General features: G+C 31.5%; 3 protein-coding genes across 3 annotated transcripts; 1 reads left to right on the plus strand and 2 right to left on the minus strand.

Annotated features, from left to right (window-relative positions):
* The first annotated feature begins 120 nt into the window (after window positions 1–120).
* Window positions 121–8858, plus strand: LOC100648176 (myb-like protein X). Its single transcript, XM_012314463.3, has 6 exons — window positions 121–522; window positions 1067–1239; window positions 1357–2090; window positions 2884–3123; window positions 3282–3437; window positions 3511–8858. Exons 3-6 carry the CDS (start codon window positions 1977–1979, stop codon window positions 6199–6201), a joined length of 3201 nt encoding a protein of 1066 aa, XP_012169853.2. The 5' UTR covers window positions 121–522; window positions 1067–1239; window positions 1357–1976; the 3' UTR covers window positions 6202–8858.
* LOC100648292 lies at window positions 7786–11407 on the minus strand. The gene is made up of 9 exons (XM_012314647.3): window positions 11103–11407; window positions 10765–10985; window positions 10496–10687; window positions 10193–10420; window positions 9559–9734; window positions 9349–9474; window positions 9000–9111; window positions 8513–8638; window positions 7786–7934 (listed from the first exon to the last, which is right to left on the minus strand). Exons 1-9 carry the CDS (start codon window positions 11405–11407, stop codon window positions 7834–7836), a joined length of 1587 nt encoding a protein of 528 aa, XP_012170037.3. The 3' UTR covers window positions 7786–7833.
* Window positions 11407–15478, minus strand: LOC100652170 (cytochrome P450 4g15). The gene is made up of 8 exons (XM_003399563.4): window positions 15359–15478; window positions 14911–15151; window positions 14529–14726; window positions 13159–13411; window positions 12745–12949; window positions 12480–12674; window positions 12145–12382; window positions 11407–12068 (listed from the first exon to the last, which is right to left on the minus strand). Exons 2-8 carry the CDS (start codon window positions 15137–15139, stop codon window positions 11704–11706), a joined length of 1683 nt encoding a protein of 560 aa, XP_003399611.1. The 5' UTR covers window positions 15140–15151; window positions 15359–15478; the 3' UTR covers window positions 11407–11703.
* Between the last annotated feature and the right edge of the window lie 1510 nt (window positions 15479–16988).

Raw genomic sequence — 16988 nt, forward strand, 5'->3', positions numbered from 1 at the left:
AAGAATGGGAAGAAGCAGTAGAAGCTGTGCTTCGTGATATAGCTGCGAATGCTAATAATACCCAGCCAAAGAAAAAACAGATAATGCAAATTGTTATTTATGAGTCGAGTGTCTGACTGAAAGCAAGATTTATAATTCGATTGTTTACTCCTTTCGAAATAAGTTTATAATATTCGATGTACGTGCTATCTTTACTTAAACTTAAAAATTTTACCCGCGTGAACTGCGCGCGTCGGTAGATAAACCCGCGAACGCGCAGAAACCGTTAACCCTGAGTTCGATCAGTAGTTCTAATGTTGAACTACCCTGATCGACGAAAACAATAATTCGTAGACGAGCAATCACTAAATTTAGAAATTATAGTACCGCACGAAGCAGGACAAAGGACGTTGTTCTGCGTTCGTTGTCGGCTCTCACAGTGACGTCTACGTTGGTTAAATTGGTGATAATTCCTGTCCAATGGTCCAGATCGTGCAAAATAGAACCGACCGACCATCAGCTATTGTGTGCATTGCGTATCGTGTGCGTATTTAAATAAATATTCTATATGAAGGTAGAATCGCAGTAGTCCTCCTACTTGATAGTTTTGTATTAGACAAATTCTAATTGTGCGTTTACAGTCAATTTAATGAAGGGAAAATATGTATTAAATGAATTTTCAGTTGAAGCAATATTCTCATTTAATGATTTATTATAAATACATATGTGTATCTAGTCTTCCATAACAAAGCTTTTCAAAGTTATTTATAATTTATTCATGTTACATAGTGCATATGAGGATTGAATTTATATACAAACATAATCTTTCTTGAACATTTTTTAAAAATACAACATGTGTATGTCGTACTGAGGCCATTGTAAATACTCAATATGTCTGACTCTTACGTCATGCCACCCACGTGTATTCATGTATACTGTTTCGCGCGTGTTCTTTGAATTGGTCAAACTGAAACTTACCGTTACAAGGCATTGCGTAATTTTAAGAGGGGGATATTCCATCTCGTCTATACTATGGCACGTTTTATCTTATAGGGAATACATTTTTATTCAATTCTTTCCTGTTTAGCAATTAAGTACAATGACCGGCATTAAAGATCCGACTGAACAACCGAAGTTGGAGAAAATAAAACAAGGAAATGATCAAATGAATGCTATTGTTAAAAAACGTTTTACGGATTTAACAAATACTTACATGCAAGATTTATTCAAGTTTTCTGAAGACATGACAGAATCCTTCAGGTAATTAAGCCTCCAATTAATTTTAGCAAAATATTCTTTTTACAAATAACGAATAAGATTGTTTAATTATTATTCAATAAGGAATATTTATAAATAATATTTTTTTCTATTTCTTAGGTCAATATTAGATAATATAAAAGTTCGTATCGAACAATTGCACGGACAGAATCGATCTATATTTGATTTATTTTCACTTTCGCCACTGCAAAAATGGTCTCAACGTGAACACTAAATGATCGAAGATGTGGAAGTATCAATGTTTTTTGATATATACATATTTTTGAAAGATATACTTGTACCTTAATTGACCAAAATATTTAAGTCTGCACATTCTTGATGAAATAAAAGCGTTATGAATGTTTAAAACCTAAAATTACTTTAATAAAGGAAAGTCTAGAGAAAAAGCAATTATTATTTACTTATTAGGACACCTTAATTATTAAATACTGATATTATTTTATTACATAACGACAGTAATTAAAACGTAATTGATGTTTAAGGTTTCAAATTTAACGGTCAAAATATTGCAAACATATATGTTTCGATAGGTCGACATAGCGTACGTTGTACGCCATCTTAGTGGAGTACTATTACCGCCAATCTACTACGTTTCAATGAATTTTGTTACTTACTATATAACTAAAATTTAATGTTATTTTCGGATTGATGTCTCTGAGTATTTGATTAGTTTATTATTTAAACAATCGGTTTTTGTTCTTTGAGTTCTATGTGGCAGAATGTCAAGTCAGTACTGTTTTCTCTGTGCGAGTGATGAAGGTGTTTTCTTGGATGTTACAGCGGACAACAAACAAATGTATTATGACCAACTCGAAATCTGCTCACTTATTAAGGTAGTTTTGTAATAGAAATATTCTTACTTGAAAATCACTAATTTGCTAGTGAGATATTCGAATTCAATTAAGTTTGCTACAGTAAGTCTGAGCGTGCGTCGATATTTGTGCATATTAAGAAACATAAATATTTGAACAAAGGGTTTGCTTAAATCTATTTCCTTACAATTACATATAAATACAATGAACAGATCTATTATTATTAATAGTGAATGGTCTATTGTAAATAGTAGGAATAAATGTTTTATTTAGTCATTCATTTGCAGACTTTATATTAGAGGTTATACAAAGCTGTTGGATTAATTTTGCATAAACAAACTTTAATAATAGAAGATTAATATTATTTTGTGGAGAATTTGAAAGCCAATGTTTGATTCTGTTACTCTGTATGATCATAGTTTCATACTCTGTGATGATTTAAGAGCTTCTATGCCTTCTATAAGATATTTAAATTATATTTTAAATCTTTAACTGGTTATAGTATGTGCTATTATTGATGATTTATTGAATTTGCTGTAATTTTTCTATAAAATATAATCTAGGATACATTTATATTAAATATAAACTGTGCATTCGGGAAGTGAGTTTTGTTTTCTAATACAAAAAAGTAAACATAAGTTATCACAAAGTTAAATGTAACTATATATATTTAAACGTCACAATATAAATATATGAAATGTATTATGTTGTTCTTTTTATTTCCTTGTAACATTTCTTTTATATTTATTGGTCTTTAATAAGCATTTTACTTTTTTGTGTTTTCAGTCATACTAATTATTTATTATTTACATAGGTACTAAAAGCAGATCAATTGCCAACCAAAATTTGTCATAAATGTGCATATGAATTAAATCAATGCAGCTCTTTTATAGAAAAATATAAACGTGCTACAAAGCAAAAAATAAATGTTCGCAGACAGTGTTGTAGTCTATGTCGTGAACCAGCAAAAAACGAATTTATCTTTGATATTAGTAAAGAGAAGAACTTACAGTATAATCCATTTTACAAAATACAGGAATTCCTTAATACAAAGGTAGAAAATACTTAATATAGTGGTTTATTGATTACTTTTATAAATATTCTATTACATATGAATATAATATTTAATATGTTTATATTTGTATTGTATATTGTATTTTATATGATATGTAATTTAATACATAATTTACATATGATTTTTATATTTCTTAGAACAGTGGAAATGTTTATGGAGAGTATAAATTCATATGTTTATCTTGCCGATATGTGATAGATGTATTGGTAGATTTAAAGAACATATGTGAAGAAACTACAATTAAATTGGAAGATACAGTTGATAAAAAAATAAATTACTTAACTTTCCCTAAGGTAATATTTAGTCATATATTATATTAAATTATTATATATTATATTAAATCAATACAATATATTCATGTTACAGATAAAAACAACCATTGTAAATCGCAAAACTACCAGCACTGAATCTAAAAGAATAAATTTAAACGCATTTCTGGAATCAGAGAGTGATTCTGACGAAATGACTCGCACACGATCTCGAAATAACAAATTAAACGAACAAACAAAGTCGCAAGTTTGTAATAAATGTCATAATTCTATTAAAACTGATGATGATATATTCAAAATTCATAAAACAGGAGAAATTGTATGTAAATGTTGTTGGAAAAATATGGATATTCATAAAAGTAAGCCTGAGAAAGAAGTATCAAACAACAAACAAATCAAACTTTGTACAGTTTTTTTAAAAGATGTATTAAAAGATTCTAAAATAAAGAAGGAGAACCTCTATAGGATTGATGAGGATGATGAAGGCAATAAGACATATGTTGTAATGGCCACAAATTTGACAAATGAAAATAAATCCAGTAAGCCAATTAGTGATATAAGAAATGATATGGAAAAGCAAAGTCAAAAGCGTTCTAGTAAAAGTCTAAGGACTGCAGATAAGGACTCAAGTAGTGAAGATGTACCTAATAAAAAACACAAGCCTGATGCAAAAGAAATAAGTGAAATTGACTCAAAACAGTCCAGTTTGGTTGCACAACAGGCAAAGCAAGTTACACAGAAGGATGGTAAGCGTAATATTAATCAAAGTTCTGATTCAGATTCTTCTATTCCAAAAATTTCAAAAAATAGCGGCCGCCGTTTAACAAGACATAAACGAGCAACTGGCTCATCCTTATCAGATGCAGATATTGACAATAAGTATAATCGTAAAAGATTAAAAACTATTTTAAGTGGTATTCCTATAAGAAGAAATCGTAATGTAGACGTGAGTGACGAATCGTCATCGAATGAGGATGTTGTGTCAAAGAGAAAGCGATTGAGCTTTACAAGTACTTCATCTGTTACTATAGAAATATGTGATGACGATAACGATCAGGAAAACTTTGAAAAGAATGTACGAAAAACGAACAGAAAGAATACGAAAAAACTCGCGAAACTTCCTACAGTTACAAATTCCCAAGAATTGCAGTCCCCAAAATCTGATGATAAAGATGATATATTTAAGACTCAAACATATGTATGCGATGAATGTGGAGCTAGTTATGAAAATAAATTTATAGGTTTGACACACAAATTGACACACTATAAACAACCACAATTAAAGTTACAGAAATTAAGTAATGAAATTTGGATGAAAGAAACACCAGGTTCAAGCAAAGCAGTAGATGATCAGGTAGAAGATTTGTCTGAGACTATAAAAATTACTGTAGAAGATGATGAAGAAGAATTGATGGAAAGTGAAAAGAATTTTAACACAAGTAATCGTGCAGATATAAATTCTAATACAGGAAGTAATATTAATTCGCCTAAAAAGGAACCAGTAGAAGATGCTGTTGATGTAAAACTTATCATGAAAGAATCTGATGATGATCAGACACATAAGACTGAGAAAGAAACAGAAAATCTACAAGAAGATGAAGTTGCAGAAATAAATATCATAAGTTTGTCGCAAAATGAAACTAAAACTAAAGAAGGCATGAATAAAGAAAGTGAAAAAGAAAAGGGTTATAATAATAATGATGAAACTGATAAAAATATTCATGGATCTATAAAATGTGTGAATTCAGAAGAAATAATGGAAATTTCACATAGTAATTCTGAAGACAAACAAGAAAATAATAAAGAAAAATATAAACAGATGGAGGAAGATAAACAAGAAAATGAGAAAGATAAACAAGAAAATGAGAAAGATAAACAAGAAAATGAGAAAGATAAACAAGAAAATGTGGAAGATAAACAAGAAAACGAGGAAGATAAACAAGAAAACGAGGAAGATAAACGAAAAAACGAAGAAGGTAAACAAGAAAACGAGGGAAATGAACGAGAAAATGAAAAAAATAAACAAGAAAACGAGGAAGATAAAAGTAAGGTAGAGGAAAAACAAATTGAAGTGGTTGAAGAAGTTGAAAAAGTTAAAGTAGTTGAAGAAATTTTAGATATTAAAGATGATGAGAAAGGAAAACAGGAAAAGGAACAAAAGGAGGCGATGTGCAACGGGCAAGCGATTCAAACGATTGATACAGAAAGTTTAAAGAAATTCAGTGAAGATTGTGTTGAGGATATTATGGAAGAAAATGATATTGATGTTTCAAAGAAAATTGAACAAAATGATATTAAACATAAAGAAACGAACAACGGAACGGACATAGCCGATGATGAAGGTGATTTAACAATACTTGCTGAACAAAGATCGCCTAAATCGATACAAAAAAGAATATCCTGTAATGAAAATAGAATGCAAATAAAAGTAGATGATTCTGATTCAAAAAAATCAGAAGTTTTGGAGAGGACTGTATTACTCGAAGAAGATACGACTGATGAGAGTTTCAATAGAAATGATGTGGAAATCGTGGATGTAGATTCTCCACAACGAAAAGATTCAATGAGCGATTCTGCAAATGCAGTAGCAGAAGTGTTACGAGAAGTACTTGATTTAGCAAGTGCAAAAGTTGTAAAACGACAAGAAGTTATTGATATAGATATCGACACCGATTCCATCGAAACGGAGACTTTGGAAAACATATCACGTGAAATACAAAATATTGTCGATATGCCATCTCTCAAAATTGACGACTCCAAAACTGAAAGTGAAACACATGTGGAGTAGTGTATAAATATACATATATATTTATGAGATCACTTTTTTATAAAACTTAAATATAGTTTTTACACAGTCAAAAGGTCAAGTTTCCTCCGCTTCTGTTGCTTAGAAGATGTACCATATTATTAATTCTCATTTATATGGAAGGTATAAAATGGAACAATTATTTCATTGATATTTCAAATTAAAAGATGAAGTGTACAATGGTATTTTACTTTTCAGAGATTAGTAGCCTTTTGTATACGAGTTCATTTTAACATAGAAACACTTAAAAATATTTTATTACATCACATACACAAATGCCTATAATTTTGTGTCATATAATTCGTTGTGGAAGCGTTATCCGTTGTCATAGATTAATAGTGTGCGATTTCTACACACACACACACACACACATACACACACACACACGCGCGCGCGCGCGCGCGCGCGCGATATTTAATGCTCTTTTGTATTTTTGTTTGTGCAACAAAAAAGATTATATTATATTATATTATATATATATACTCTTAAAAAGCTTATTTCTAATTATTACTATATTTGGTAATTAGCTGTTTTATTTACAGGAATCTCCATGCTTTTTACATTCTGTTTTTTTTCTTAGTAAGATAAGCAAGAAACATATTGTATGCAGGTTCTAAATAATTTACCGTTGCACATTAATTGAAGATATTTGGGCCAAGTTGTACAGAATGCTATCAATCCTCGATGGTCTAAAATTGAGAAAAATATATTTTGAAAAGTCTAATTTAAAAAACGGAAATAGATTTATATCTTTTGGATATATTTTATTTCTTGTTCTTTTATAACGTTTTTCAATGGCTTATTTAATAGTAAATAGTATAATTAATATATGGTTTGGAAGTTTTCTGTAAAATAATTATAAGCTTAAAATAGAACTATGGCTTGGTAATTTTAATAATTATATAATGTAAGAGTCGTTCTATGGGTTAGCTATTTTTTGCAAAATAAAGGTTATAATATTATGGGATCTGTAATGTGTTTAACTAATGTGTAATGTAATGTGTTTATTATTTTGAGGGTTGGTAGATTTCTGTATAATCTGGCCAATTTCAATGTTAATTTCTAATTACTTAATTCTATTAAATCTTTTTTAATTTTTTCTAATTTTTCTATGGCAACGAGTAAGAATTGAATAGTCGTTTGTGTGCAATGTAATCACAAGACTTGTTATTACTATTTTATTAGTACAGTGATTTCTTAGCCCATAATATTTTTAATTTGATATTTCTTATTTGTCTTATTTAATTGTTTAAGTTACTTTAGAAGTCTACAGTTTTTTAAATCTTGCTATTATAAATTGATCATACGTACTGACGAATTAACATCACTAAAAATCTCGCGTTATAAGCTCGCCGTACATCGTTGTTGTTTTTGTCTTAATTTTGTTATCTTATCTTTATATTTTTTACGTAATTAATTAATTTTTTTGAGAATATTATTTAGAGATGAGTCTAACTATAAGCAAGTCGCTTGTTTATGATTTCCGCGGCATTGTAATGAGAAACAGGAAGTTCTTATATTTAAATATAAAGTTAGATATGTATAAGGTGAAATAAAAGAATGGGATACTTGTAGTAATAAATTTTATTAATCATAACTATTACATATGGAGTTTTAGAGTCGCGATGTTGCTTGATCGTTGTGAAGTGTAGAAGACAACGACGATGAAAGCGTGTCCGAATTTTCATGCTGGATTTCTAAGTCTGACTTTGTATCTGAAACATTCGTAAAAAAATTACATTATGATACAATAATTATGAACGGGTTTACATACGTGCATGATATATTCGATATTCAGTCAAGTGTGAGATACTAAAACAACAAAATCGAGATATAATTTGACTTTTATTGAATAATAAAGACATATTGAATAATAAAGATCGTGGAGGTTTTAGTATTTTAAGTAAACGTCCGTTAAATGTATAAAATTTAAGAAAGGAAGTGATGGCCATCGTAACACGATAGTCAGTGAATTAGTGTAACGAAAAACATATAGCGTATTTAATGAGAAATCTAATGGACATCATTAAAACATGTATATAATATAAGTGTGCAATTATCAAAACTGAGAATCTTTTGAAAGTTTTGCAAATATCGTAATTGATTTTAACAAAGATTGAAACACACACTGATAGTGTTAGTATGAAAAGCGCCCTTTTTTGTCTCAATTTTGATCATTGTCTAAGAAATCTTTGATTAATCATAAGAATACAAATCTAAAAACAAAAGGAGTTATATACATTACAGTAGTACGTGATGACTGAGTAAAAAATTCATATTGAATTTTAATTACCCAAGGTCTCCTCAATCCAAAAGATCTCTCTGTAACTTTTCCACCGACAAAGTTTCAACGTTGCATTTTCATCATATTCACCGCATCGTAGTAACAAATCGATATATTTCTGGATTCTTTCTTGCCCTTCAAAGATTAATACCACCGTTATGTATACATTAAAAATTTTTATCGCACTCAGTTATTATTGTAATACGTAAAGGATAACTTATATGTACATTTAATCTATCTATTAATTAAATATTCAACGTCATGATACAACTTGTATTATGTAGATATTTATAAATTGTTAAAATATGTAAAATAAAGCAAATAGTGGATGTATTTCCATATACTTGAGAAAAGATATTGGGCGTAATTGAGAGTGCGAGAACACACACGTATTTTCATTTTATATTGTTGTTTTCTTTTCATCGAAGTGAACAACTGAGCATGACAATAACTTCATGTAGTATACAATTATATATCTTTTAAAAAGTAAAAGAACCTTTAGAAATTCCTGCAATGCATCTTGCTTGATCAGCTTCGCGAGTCAAATCAAGTCTACTGTATAGGTTTAGTGCGTTCTCCAAATGTTTTGTAGAAAAATGTAACTTTCCCTGCAGAAATAGAAATTTTGATTCGTCTTTTGTACTGTACAAAGCAAGTATTGTACAATTTTATTATTTGACGAAATCAAAGCACTTAAAATAATTTATGTAATTTGTATGTTTATATATTTTTGTGCATATTTTTATTGTGAGTGAACTTATTTTTTTTTGTAGAATTATTGTAGCGCAACATTTTTTAAATAAGGTAGAACAGCATTTTGTTTTTCTTTTATTTTATTTGTTTACCTGACTCAAATAGTGTTCGCCTGTGTAATAGTGTGCATCGGCGAGCTTTTCCAGGAGACCGAAATTTTCAGCGTTTTCTCGGCACATCCGCAAATGTTTTTCCGTGTAGTCACTATCGCTTAGATGCTATATGAGCGAGCAGGATCAGTAACATTTACATCTTAAGAAAGATTACATTACACATAAAAACAAAAGAAGGGATTTAATTACTTTGTACGCAAAAGCTAATTCCATGTGCGCATTACAAACACCCTCGATATCTGAAGTTCTCTTGGCGAGAGCTAATAACTTCGAAAAACTTTGCAATGCGTTTTTAATTTCGTTTACGGCGATATAACATTTCCCGAGCTCGTAAAGGACTTCATTTGTATATTCAATGTTTCCAGCTGTTTTTATTTTCATTTTAGTATTAATTAGTCTTATTGTACTTCATTTCACTTTACATTCGTAGATGCGAAATAAGTGCTTCGATAGAAGCAGAAATAAAAGATAAGTTATATTTAAAATTTATATGAAAGAAATTATTGACAAAAATTGGAGTCTGTGATCACTAAATCTTGAAGAAATTTAGATAAAAAATATAATTTTAATTAATTTACAAAATGTTAATTTTTAACTGTTATAAATAATTGCTATAAATGATCAAAACCATTTTGGTTGTCGATAATCATCTATAATGGAATGGTCTTTTCGTTTCAACCCAAATCAACAAAATTTTGGACCTTTAATAATGATTATTCGTAAGCGAAGTCACTTAAACCGAGCTACCAATTTTTACATTGAAACTTTTCTAATTTTATTTATCTTTCTGATCCTTGAATGGAAGTCAACAAAACTTACTTACCATCGGTTGCTCTTTCTACAGCTTCAATGCAGGCCTTCAAAGCGGACTGGGGATTTTGGAGACGTTCCGTGCGAACGAAAATCAGTAGAGTTTTATACAAAAGAATGTTGCATTCTTTGAAGATACAATGTTGCTTTAGTCCCAGTTTAGCCGATGCGTTCCATGTTTTGTTTTCTGAGTCCTTTCGTGCCTTGTTCAGATGATCTAGAGCTTCTGTTGGATTCTGTACTAATTAAGCGTATGATCGTAAGTATTATTTTTCAGAACTTTAAAATACGAAAAGTTCGAGATCTATATACCAACATTCGTGACAAAGAAATCGACCGTATAAATAACGTATCAACGTGATTGTTTTAGCATCATCACCGTCTATCAATTTCGCAATTGAAAGGGCAAATTGATAGAGATGGTCGGCTATCCACCACCATTCCCACGTTTTCGATTGAAAGAACAGAGCCATATCTAAAAGTGTCGTTGCTTGTGCAAAGTAGTCACCTAAGTAAATTATTCATTTACTTAATCAATAAACTAGCATATGTAGTAAGATTCAGTGGAATCATGTTCTTTCATACCTTCCCTCTTACTCTTTTCAGACGCAATAAATCCATTTGTCAAATAGTTTATAAAATCTTGTTGATCTTTTAAAGATGGTTTTTTCCATGATAACGAGCCAGGCGTTTTTTCTGAAATTTTTTCATCGAAATCTAGAAGTTTTGTCATATAATCAAATGATTGTTGGTATCCCTGTTCTTTAAACTCGAGAAGTATCGCCTCATGATATGGCATATAAAACCTATTTATAATGTCGTAGTTAATAATATTATAAATAATAATATAATATAATAAATAATATTATAAATACGTTTGTATTATTTTCAATTTTATATGTATATATAATGACAATAAGAACCTTCTCACTTCTTTGGGAGTTATATTTGGTAATGCAGCTTTTAAATCATCAATAACCTTATTTATTTCTTTTCCCTGAGCTTGGGGCAAAGTTTTCAATTTTATCTTTGGATTGTCAATGTATCCGCTAATGTTGCTATCTGAGTTATTCGACCATTCTGTGCAATTCTGCTTTAAAAATTCTGCGACATCGTGTCTTTTTCCTTGCCTATATTTTGCAGTCATTATTTTAAGCGTTTCTTTGTAAGCTCTTAAGAGTAAAACATAAACAGAAAGGTGAAACAGAGGAAAGATGAAACATAACATCGGATTTTGCAACGCTGTGGATGCATAATTTATTGCATAAGATAAATATCAACGTAAATAGTAAATATATTCATACATTACACGATGAACAGAAATATACATACATTTATACACAAGCATATAATTTGAGGGAATAGTTTCCCGCGCATGCTCGAAAAGTATGACGTTTAACGATTCGCGTGTGTGATTAAGTATTTTGTCACCCGCTGTGTGATTGTGCGGGGAGCCTATAACCTACCACGATTTGTAATTTTCCTTTGAAATAAAAATTCTTATGTTAAATCGTCCTTGCATTTTTATGCCGTGGCCGCTACTACTTTCCTAGGTTCGAGTTTGATATTGAAACCATCTGCTCTCTTCAAGATAATATCAGCTTGTAGTCTGAAATCGGATTCCTTCGAGTTAGATTTTATGCGGAAATTTCTGAGGATCGTCGACAGGATGATCTTCAGTTTGAGCATTGCGTATTTCCTTCCTACACAGGATCGTGGACCAGCCGAGAATGGCACGAACGCGTAATAATGACGTTTTGCGGTATTTTCTGGTAGGAAGTTATCAGGATTGAAGACATCAGGGTTAGGATAGATGCTAGGATGTCGGTGTAGCTTGTAGGTAGCAATGACAACAGTGCAGCCAGCTGGGATTGTGTAGTTTCCACTCACTGAAATTTTCATTTTTGTTAATACTGCTTTTGGTAGAAAAAAAAGAATGTAAGATGTGAAAATCATGATACTAACTGCATTTCAGATCTGTTTTGATCTCCCGAGCGATAATTGGTACAGGTGGGTATAGTCGAAGCGTTTCCAAGAGGCAACGTTCGAGGTATTTCATCTCTAAAGTATCTTGGAAGGTGGCTGGTCTGTCACTGTCACCAAAGATCTCGTCGAGTTCTTGAATAACTTTTTCTTGTACGTCAGGGTGACAACCCATCAATGCAAGGAAGAAGCTGGCTCCGGCTGCAGTTGTATCGTGTCCCTTTTTTTAAACATACCGTTTCATTGACTTCCATCGTGCTATATTATTATATTATGTATTTACATATATCGAATGTCAGTCTTGTTTGGAATCCTACCTCAAACATAATGGTGTTGACTTGTTCTCTAACTTCCTTATCGGTAAGGATGACGCCTTCTTGACCAGCTTCGATCAAGAGATCAAGAAAAGCTTGTCTCTTCTTCTCACCAACGTCATCATCAACATCTAAATCATCCTTAAGACCGGTCGATTGACCAAATGAAACACCCTCTACGACGGTGGCGTTGTCACCCTAAAATTTACAAAAATATCGCATCGATAATTCATTTTGTATATCGATTATAGATCGATTTGATCCTTACCTTTTCGTTCTTCTGAACACTAGTGTCGATGATGTTACGCTTTCCGCTCTTGTAATCTTCCTTCTTACGCGAGATGACTTTCTTGGTTAATCCGTGGATAATTTCCAACAATTTGATCTGGTCCTTTCCGTATTTTGTTAGATTGAACAACCAATCAGGTCTGAGCCATACTTTAGTGTGACGAAGATGCAAGATGTCGCACATCCTACGAATAAATTACCCGTTATTTAATTTCGCCTGTAATACACGTGCATAATGTATCGCCGCTTCATTCGTTAAAGACATGTATCCATTTTCCAGTTGTTATGCAATACCGGTTATAACTCGTACAGGACATGCACTCTGGAATATCGGCGAACTTTCTCCGGAGGAAGAAAACGCTTGCGTAAGAGGGGCGGAAAAATGTATACGTACTTCATCACTGCCATGGCGTATTCGAATCCACTACGATCTTGAGTAGTCTTGGAGACACCCATGGCAGTTTCCATAAGAATTTCAACGGTGAGTTCGGACATATAATCGTGGCAGTCAAATTCTTTGCTACCTTCTTTGCGCATTCTTTCGACGACATCGCGAGCATTTGCGTTGAACAGGTTGATAAAACTCTTCAGCACGTTTAAGTGGAAGGTTGGGGCGATCAGTTTACGATGGCTACGCCATTTTTGACCTGTATGGGAATTACATTTTTAACTCAGTTAATCTGTTAATCTAGTTGTTAATCTATTTAGCTCAGTGCATAAAAATTTTGGAAGAACTCTTAATTGTATCGATTAAACGAAGGAACAGTTTCGAAGAGAATACACGATCTCTTCAAGGAAAAGCGTGGCTCAAAGAAAACCTAATTGTTTATGAAATATCAATATTTTTGCGAGACACAGACAGCACGTTATTATCTAGATATACAAAAAAGAAAGATTAAACCACTGGAAGCGATAACGACAAATTTTCTTTTTACTTTCATCTGTCTTTCACAGACAGATTGCAATATATATGAACTGCAATCATATGATGAAAAATAATGGTATCCTATTAGTGTTACGTATATTCTCATGAATATATAATTTAACTTAATAATTTAGAAAGGCACGGTAGAAGAATGTGTTAATACGATATACAATAGATATGAAATTACACGTTTCCTAGTTATTCCACCTATTTCAGTAATGAAATTGCAGACGTTAATTATACTGACTTCTTTTTATACTTTCAGTTACTTATAATTCAAAAGTTTTTCCTGCTCGGAGGAAGTGGTAAAGGGTGCGAAGAAAGTTTTACGTCAATGCATGCGTGCTGGTCGTTTAAGACGGTTACACACGAGGTTGTTACGTGCACGTGTGTCAAGCTCTGTTACGTGTACGAATAAATGGTACTTACAGATTGGGGGGAGGAGGGGGGAAGCTATCTAGACAACGAGAAAGTTACGATAACTGCATTCGCTCGTGAAACTACATCTCGTTTCTTTCACCGGCTTAGCTTTCGCTATCACCAGAAAACACTTATAATGATATTTCATGTTTTATTGCTTCTATTTACCTGTCGTAATAAGAGATTGTAACAATCGATTAAGTTATTTTGTCTTCACATTCGTATGCGAAGAACTCAAAGAATATTTGTCTTCAGAGTGGAATTATGATTTAATTTTGTAATTCATAGACCGTTGATTTAAATAATACCGGAAACCTATTGCTATGAGGAAAGTCTTCATTCTATACTATTCGTATGTTTTTAATTGAACCGATTGCTATACAGCACAGAAACAGAGGAACTTTAAAACGAGAACTTACCAGTTGAGATGAGAAGACCATCTCCAAGCCATGGATAGAAGAACCTATATTCAGCAGATTTGTCGATGTACACGTTGCTGGATAGGATTATTTCAATATCGCGTGGGTCAAACAAGAAAACAACTAATTTGGGACCAATCCACAACCTAACCACATCTTTGTAGTCAGCGGCTTTTGCCAACAAATTCTGGAAGATGGCTGCAATTTGCAAACAAAATCGTTATTTCCATTTCTTCGCGAAACTAAGGGTTGTTCGGCTCCATTTCTCGTATCAAATTGTATAAGATAAATTCGAAAGTTAATATGAATTATGTCAACTATTATTACTTTATTTTATATTTAATATTATTATTACTCTATTTAAAATTACTGTTTCACTTACTGTCGGAACTTCCAAGTAAATCCAAGGCATTTCCTATGATAGGCAAAGCTGGTGGACCTGGTAGACTTTCGGCAAGTTTGAGCATATGTTGCCTAGAGAGGCGGAAATAAATGAGATATAGAACGACAGCAGGAATGAAAAGGGATAAGAATACAGTGGTCGCCGAGAATCCGGTGGTCGAGGCGGCTGCCATTGATCCGGCTACTATTTCCGGTCCGGCCGTAGACATAATTGATGTTATCTGGAAATAAAAGGGGATCAGATTGTAATTGTATTTCTCAAGTAAATCTTGATGAAATAACTTAAAGAACGAATCACGTTGTCATATCGGGCACGATCACTCAAGTTTCACAGTATTTTCAAGTTCAAAGATGAAGGATGTTGTCGAATATCAATAATACACTTGTGTCTTCATAATCTACGAGGGGAAGAAAATATCGTCACCCACCTAAATGCTTATACTACCTAAACGATGCGTTGTTGTCGATGAACCATCACCGAACTGGTTTTCCAACTTTGCGCGATCTCTTTTATAACCGGACCTTTCTACGGTCACCCCTACTTAGAGATTCGCGAAGCTAATTAGTGGCTGCGCCATGTTTCTATTGGAATTAATATTTGCATTCGCCCGTGCACCTTGTATTTTTTCCTTCAACTATTAAACTTCATTGTATTAAACGTGGAGCTATTTCTTATTTATGCAGGTTTTTAATTAAAATACTGTTTATCTTGAAAGTTTTCACAGTTTCATGCTATTCATTTCCTAAATAATATAATTCTTTTGATATCGAATGCTTGTGTACTTGAAGTTTTTTTAATAAGATCATTATGGTCTTGTAATTAATATTGTAATTAATGGTCTTGTACATACTATATACTATATATACTATATATATGTAGCAATTCAAGTGTTTAACAGAAAAAAATACAGAAACGTGTTTCCGGTATCTTGTTGTCTTTTAATTCGTATTTTAAAAGATCATCGGTAGAAAATAAGCAATGGAAGCAAAAATCGATCGAAAATAAATTAAGGGGATGAAATAAAATAACAATATCTAATTGCTCCAATTATTATATGTTTGTATTTATTATACCTTTCCATTTTTACGTCTGGTCTTTGAAGTATGCAAAATAAAGCAAAATCAGCTACTTGTTATTTTGCAGAAATGAAACGCGAATTACGCTGAACATAAGGCTATACGTATATATACGTGTATGCCCAATCAACAATTTTTGACATATGTAAAATATGTTATATTTGATTAATATTTTCTATATGTAATGTCGAAGTAAGGTAATAGAAATAATTTTGCTTCAGGTGCAAACATTTTTTAATATTACTTTTGGAAAAACACCAAATAAGATTTTGCAAAAAATTATGATATTTTAAATATTATGAGAATATTTTATAATATGAAGATATTTGAGAGTATAGTAAGAATGATTACATTATGTATTCATTGATACATAGAAAGTTGAAGAGAGATTTCTCTAATTTACTGTAATATAATATTTATCTCCATTAGAGAGGATATAACTAAAAACAAAATTCGTAGCAAAAGGAATTTATCATTTTGCATTCTTTTTGTATCGTTATTAATATCATTCTTTCCATCTCATAATCGAATTGAATAACGAAAGACGGAATTACGTCAAGTCATCGAAGACGCAGAGAGCATTTCCGCCTTGACCTACTCCCCTATCACTTGTCAGCGGTTTCATAATTTACAAACAATGCTTTTTTAATTTCGTTTGGTTGCGCAGAAATTATTGAATTCATTCTTATAATTTGTGATACATATCATTGCCACACTCGAAGAAACTTTATCATAATATTAATTAATTCATTTAAAGGTCATTGCATATAAACATTTTCCCATGATGATAAAAATCATTAAAATAATTAGTGGCGCTAGTAAAAATAAATTAAAATTCATTTGTTTTAAATATTTCATTAATCTCTTTTAAAATCTTAAAATCTTTAAAATCTCTATCTTTTATTTTTCACTATGATTTCGTTACTTTATCTTAGGAACTCTGACATCGCTTGTTGAATTGTCGATATTCAATCAAATAAA

The sequence above is a fragment of the Bombus terrestris genome, chromosome 12 (assembly GCF_910591885.1).
Source record: "Bombus terrestris chromosome 12, iyBomTerr1.2, whole genome shotgun sequence".
Lineage (NCBI taxonomy): Eukaryota > Metazoa > Arthropoda > Insecta > Hymenoptera > Apidae > Bombus > Bombus terrestris.

Coding starts and splice junctions, on each gene's coding strand:
- LOC100648292 (XM_012314647.3), bottom strand. CDS start 11,407: ATGTTATGTTTCATCTTTCCTCTGTTTCACCTTTCTGTTTATGTTTTA. Junction 10,986..11,102: donor ACTCCCAAAGAAGTGAGAAG/GTTCTTATTGTC, acceptor CATTATAAATAG/GTTTTATATGCCATATCATG. Junction 7,935..8,512: donor TTGGATTGAGGAGACCTTGG/GTAATTAAAATT, acceptor CGAATGTTTCAG/ATACAAAGTCAGACTTAGAA.
- LOC100652170 (XM_003399563.4), bottom strand. CDS start 15,139: ATGTCTACGGCCGGACCGGAAATAGTAGCCGGATCAATGGCAGCCGCC. Junction 14,727..14,910: donor TTTACTTGGAAGTTCCGACA/GTAAGTGAAACA, acceptor TGCAAATTGCAG/CCATCTTCCAGAATTTGTTG. Junction 12,675..12,744: donor GTGTTCAGAAGAACGAAAAG/GTAAGGATCAAA, acceptor TGTAAATTTTAG/GGTGACAACGCCACCGTCGT.
- LOC100648176 (XM_012314463.3), top strand. CDS start 1,977: ATGTCAAGTCAGTACTGTTTTCTCTGTGCGAGTGATGAAGGTGTTTTC. Junction 2,091..2,883: donor AAATCTGCTCACTTATTAAG/GTAGTTTTGTAA, acceptor TTATTTACATAG/GTACTAAAAGCAGATCAATT. Junction 3,438..3,510: donor ATTACTTAACTTTCCCTAAG/GTAATATTTAGT, acceptor TTCATGTTACAG/ATAAAAACAACCATTGTAAA.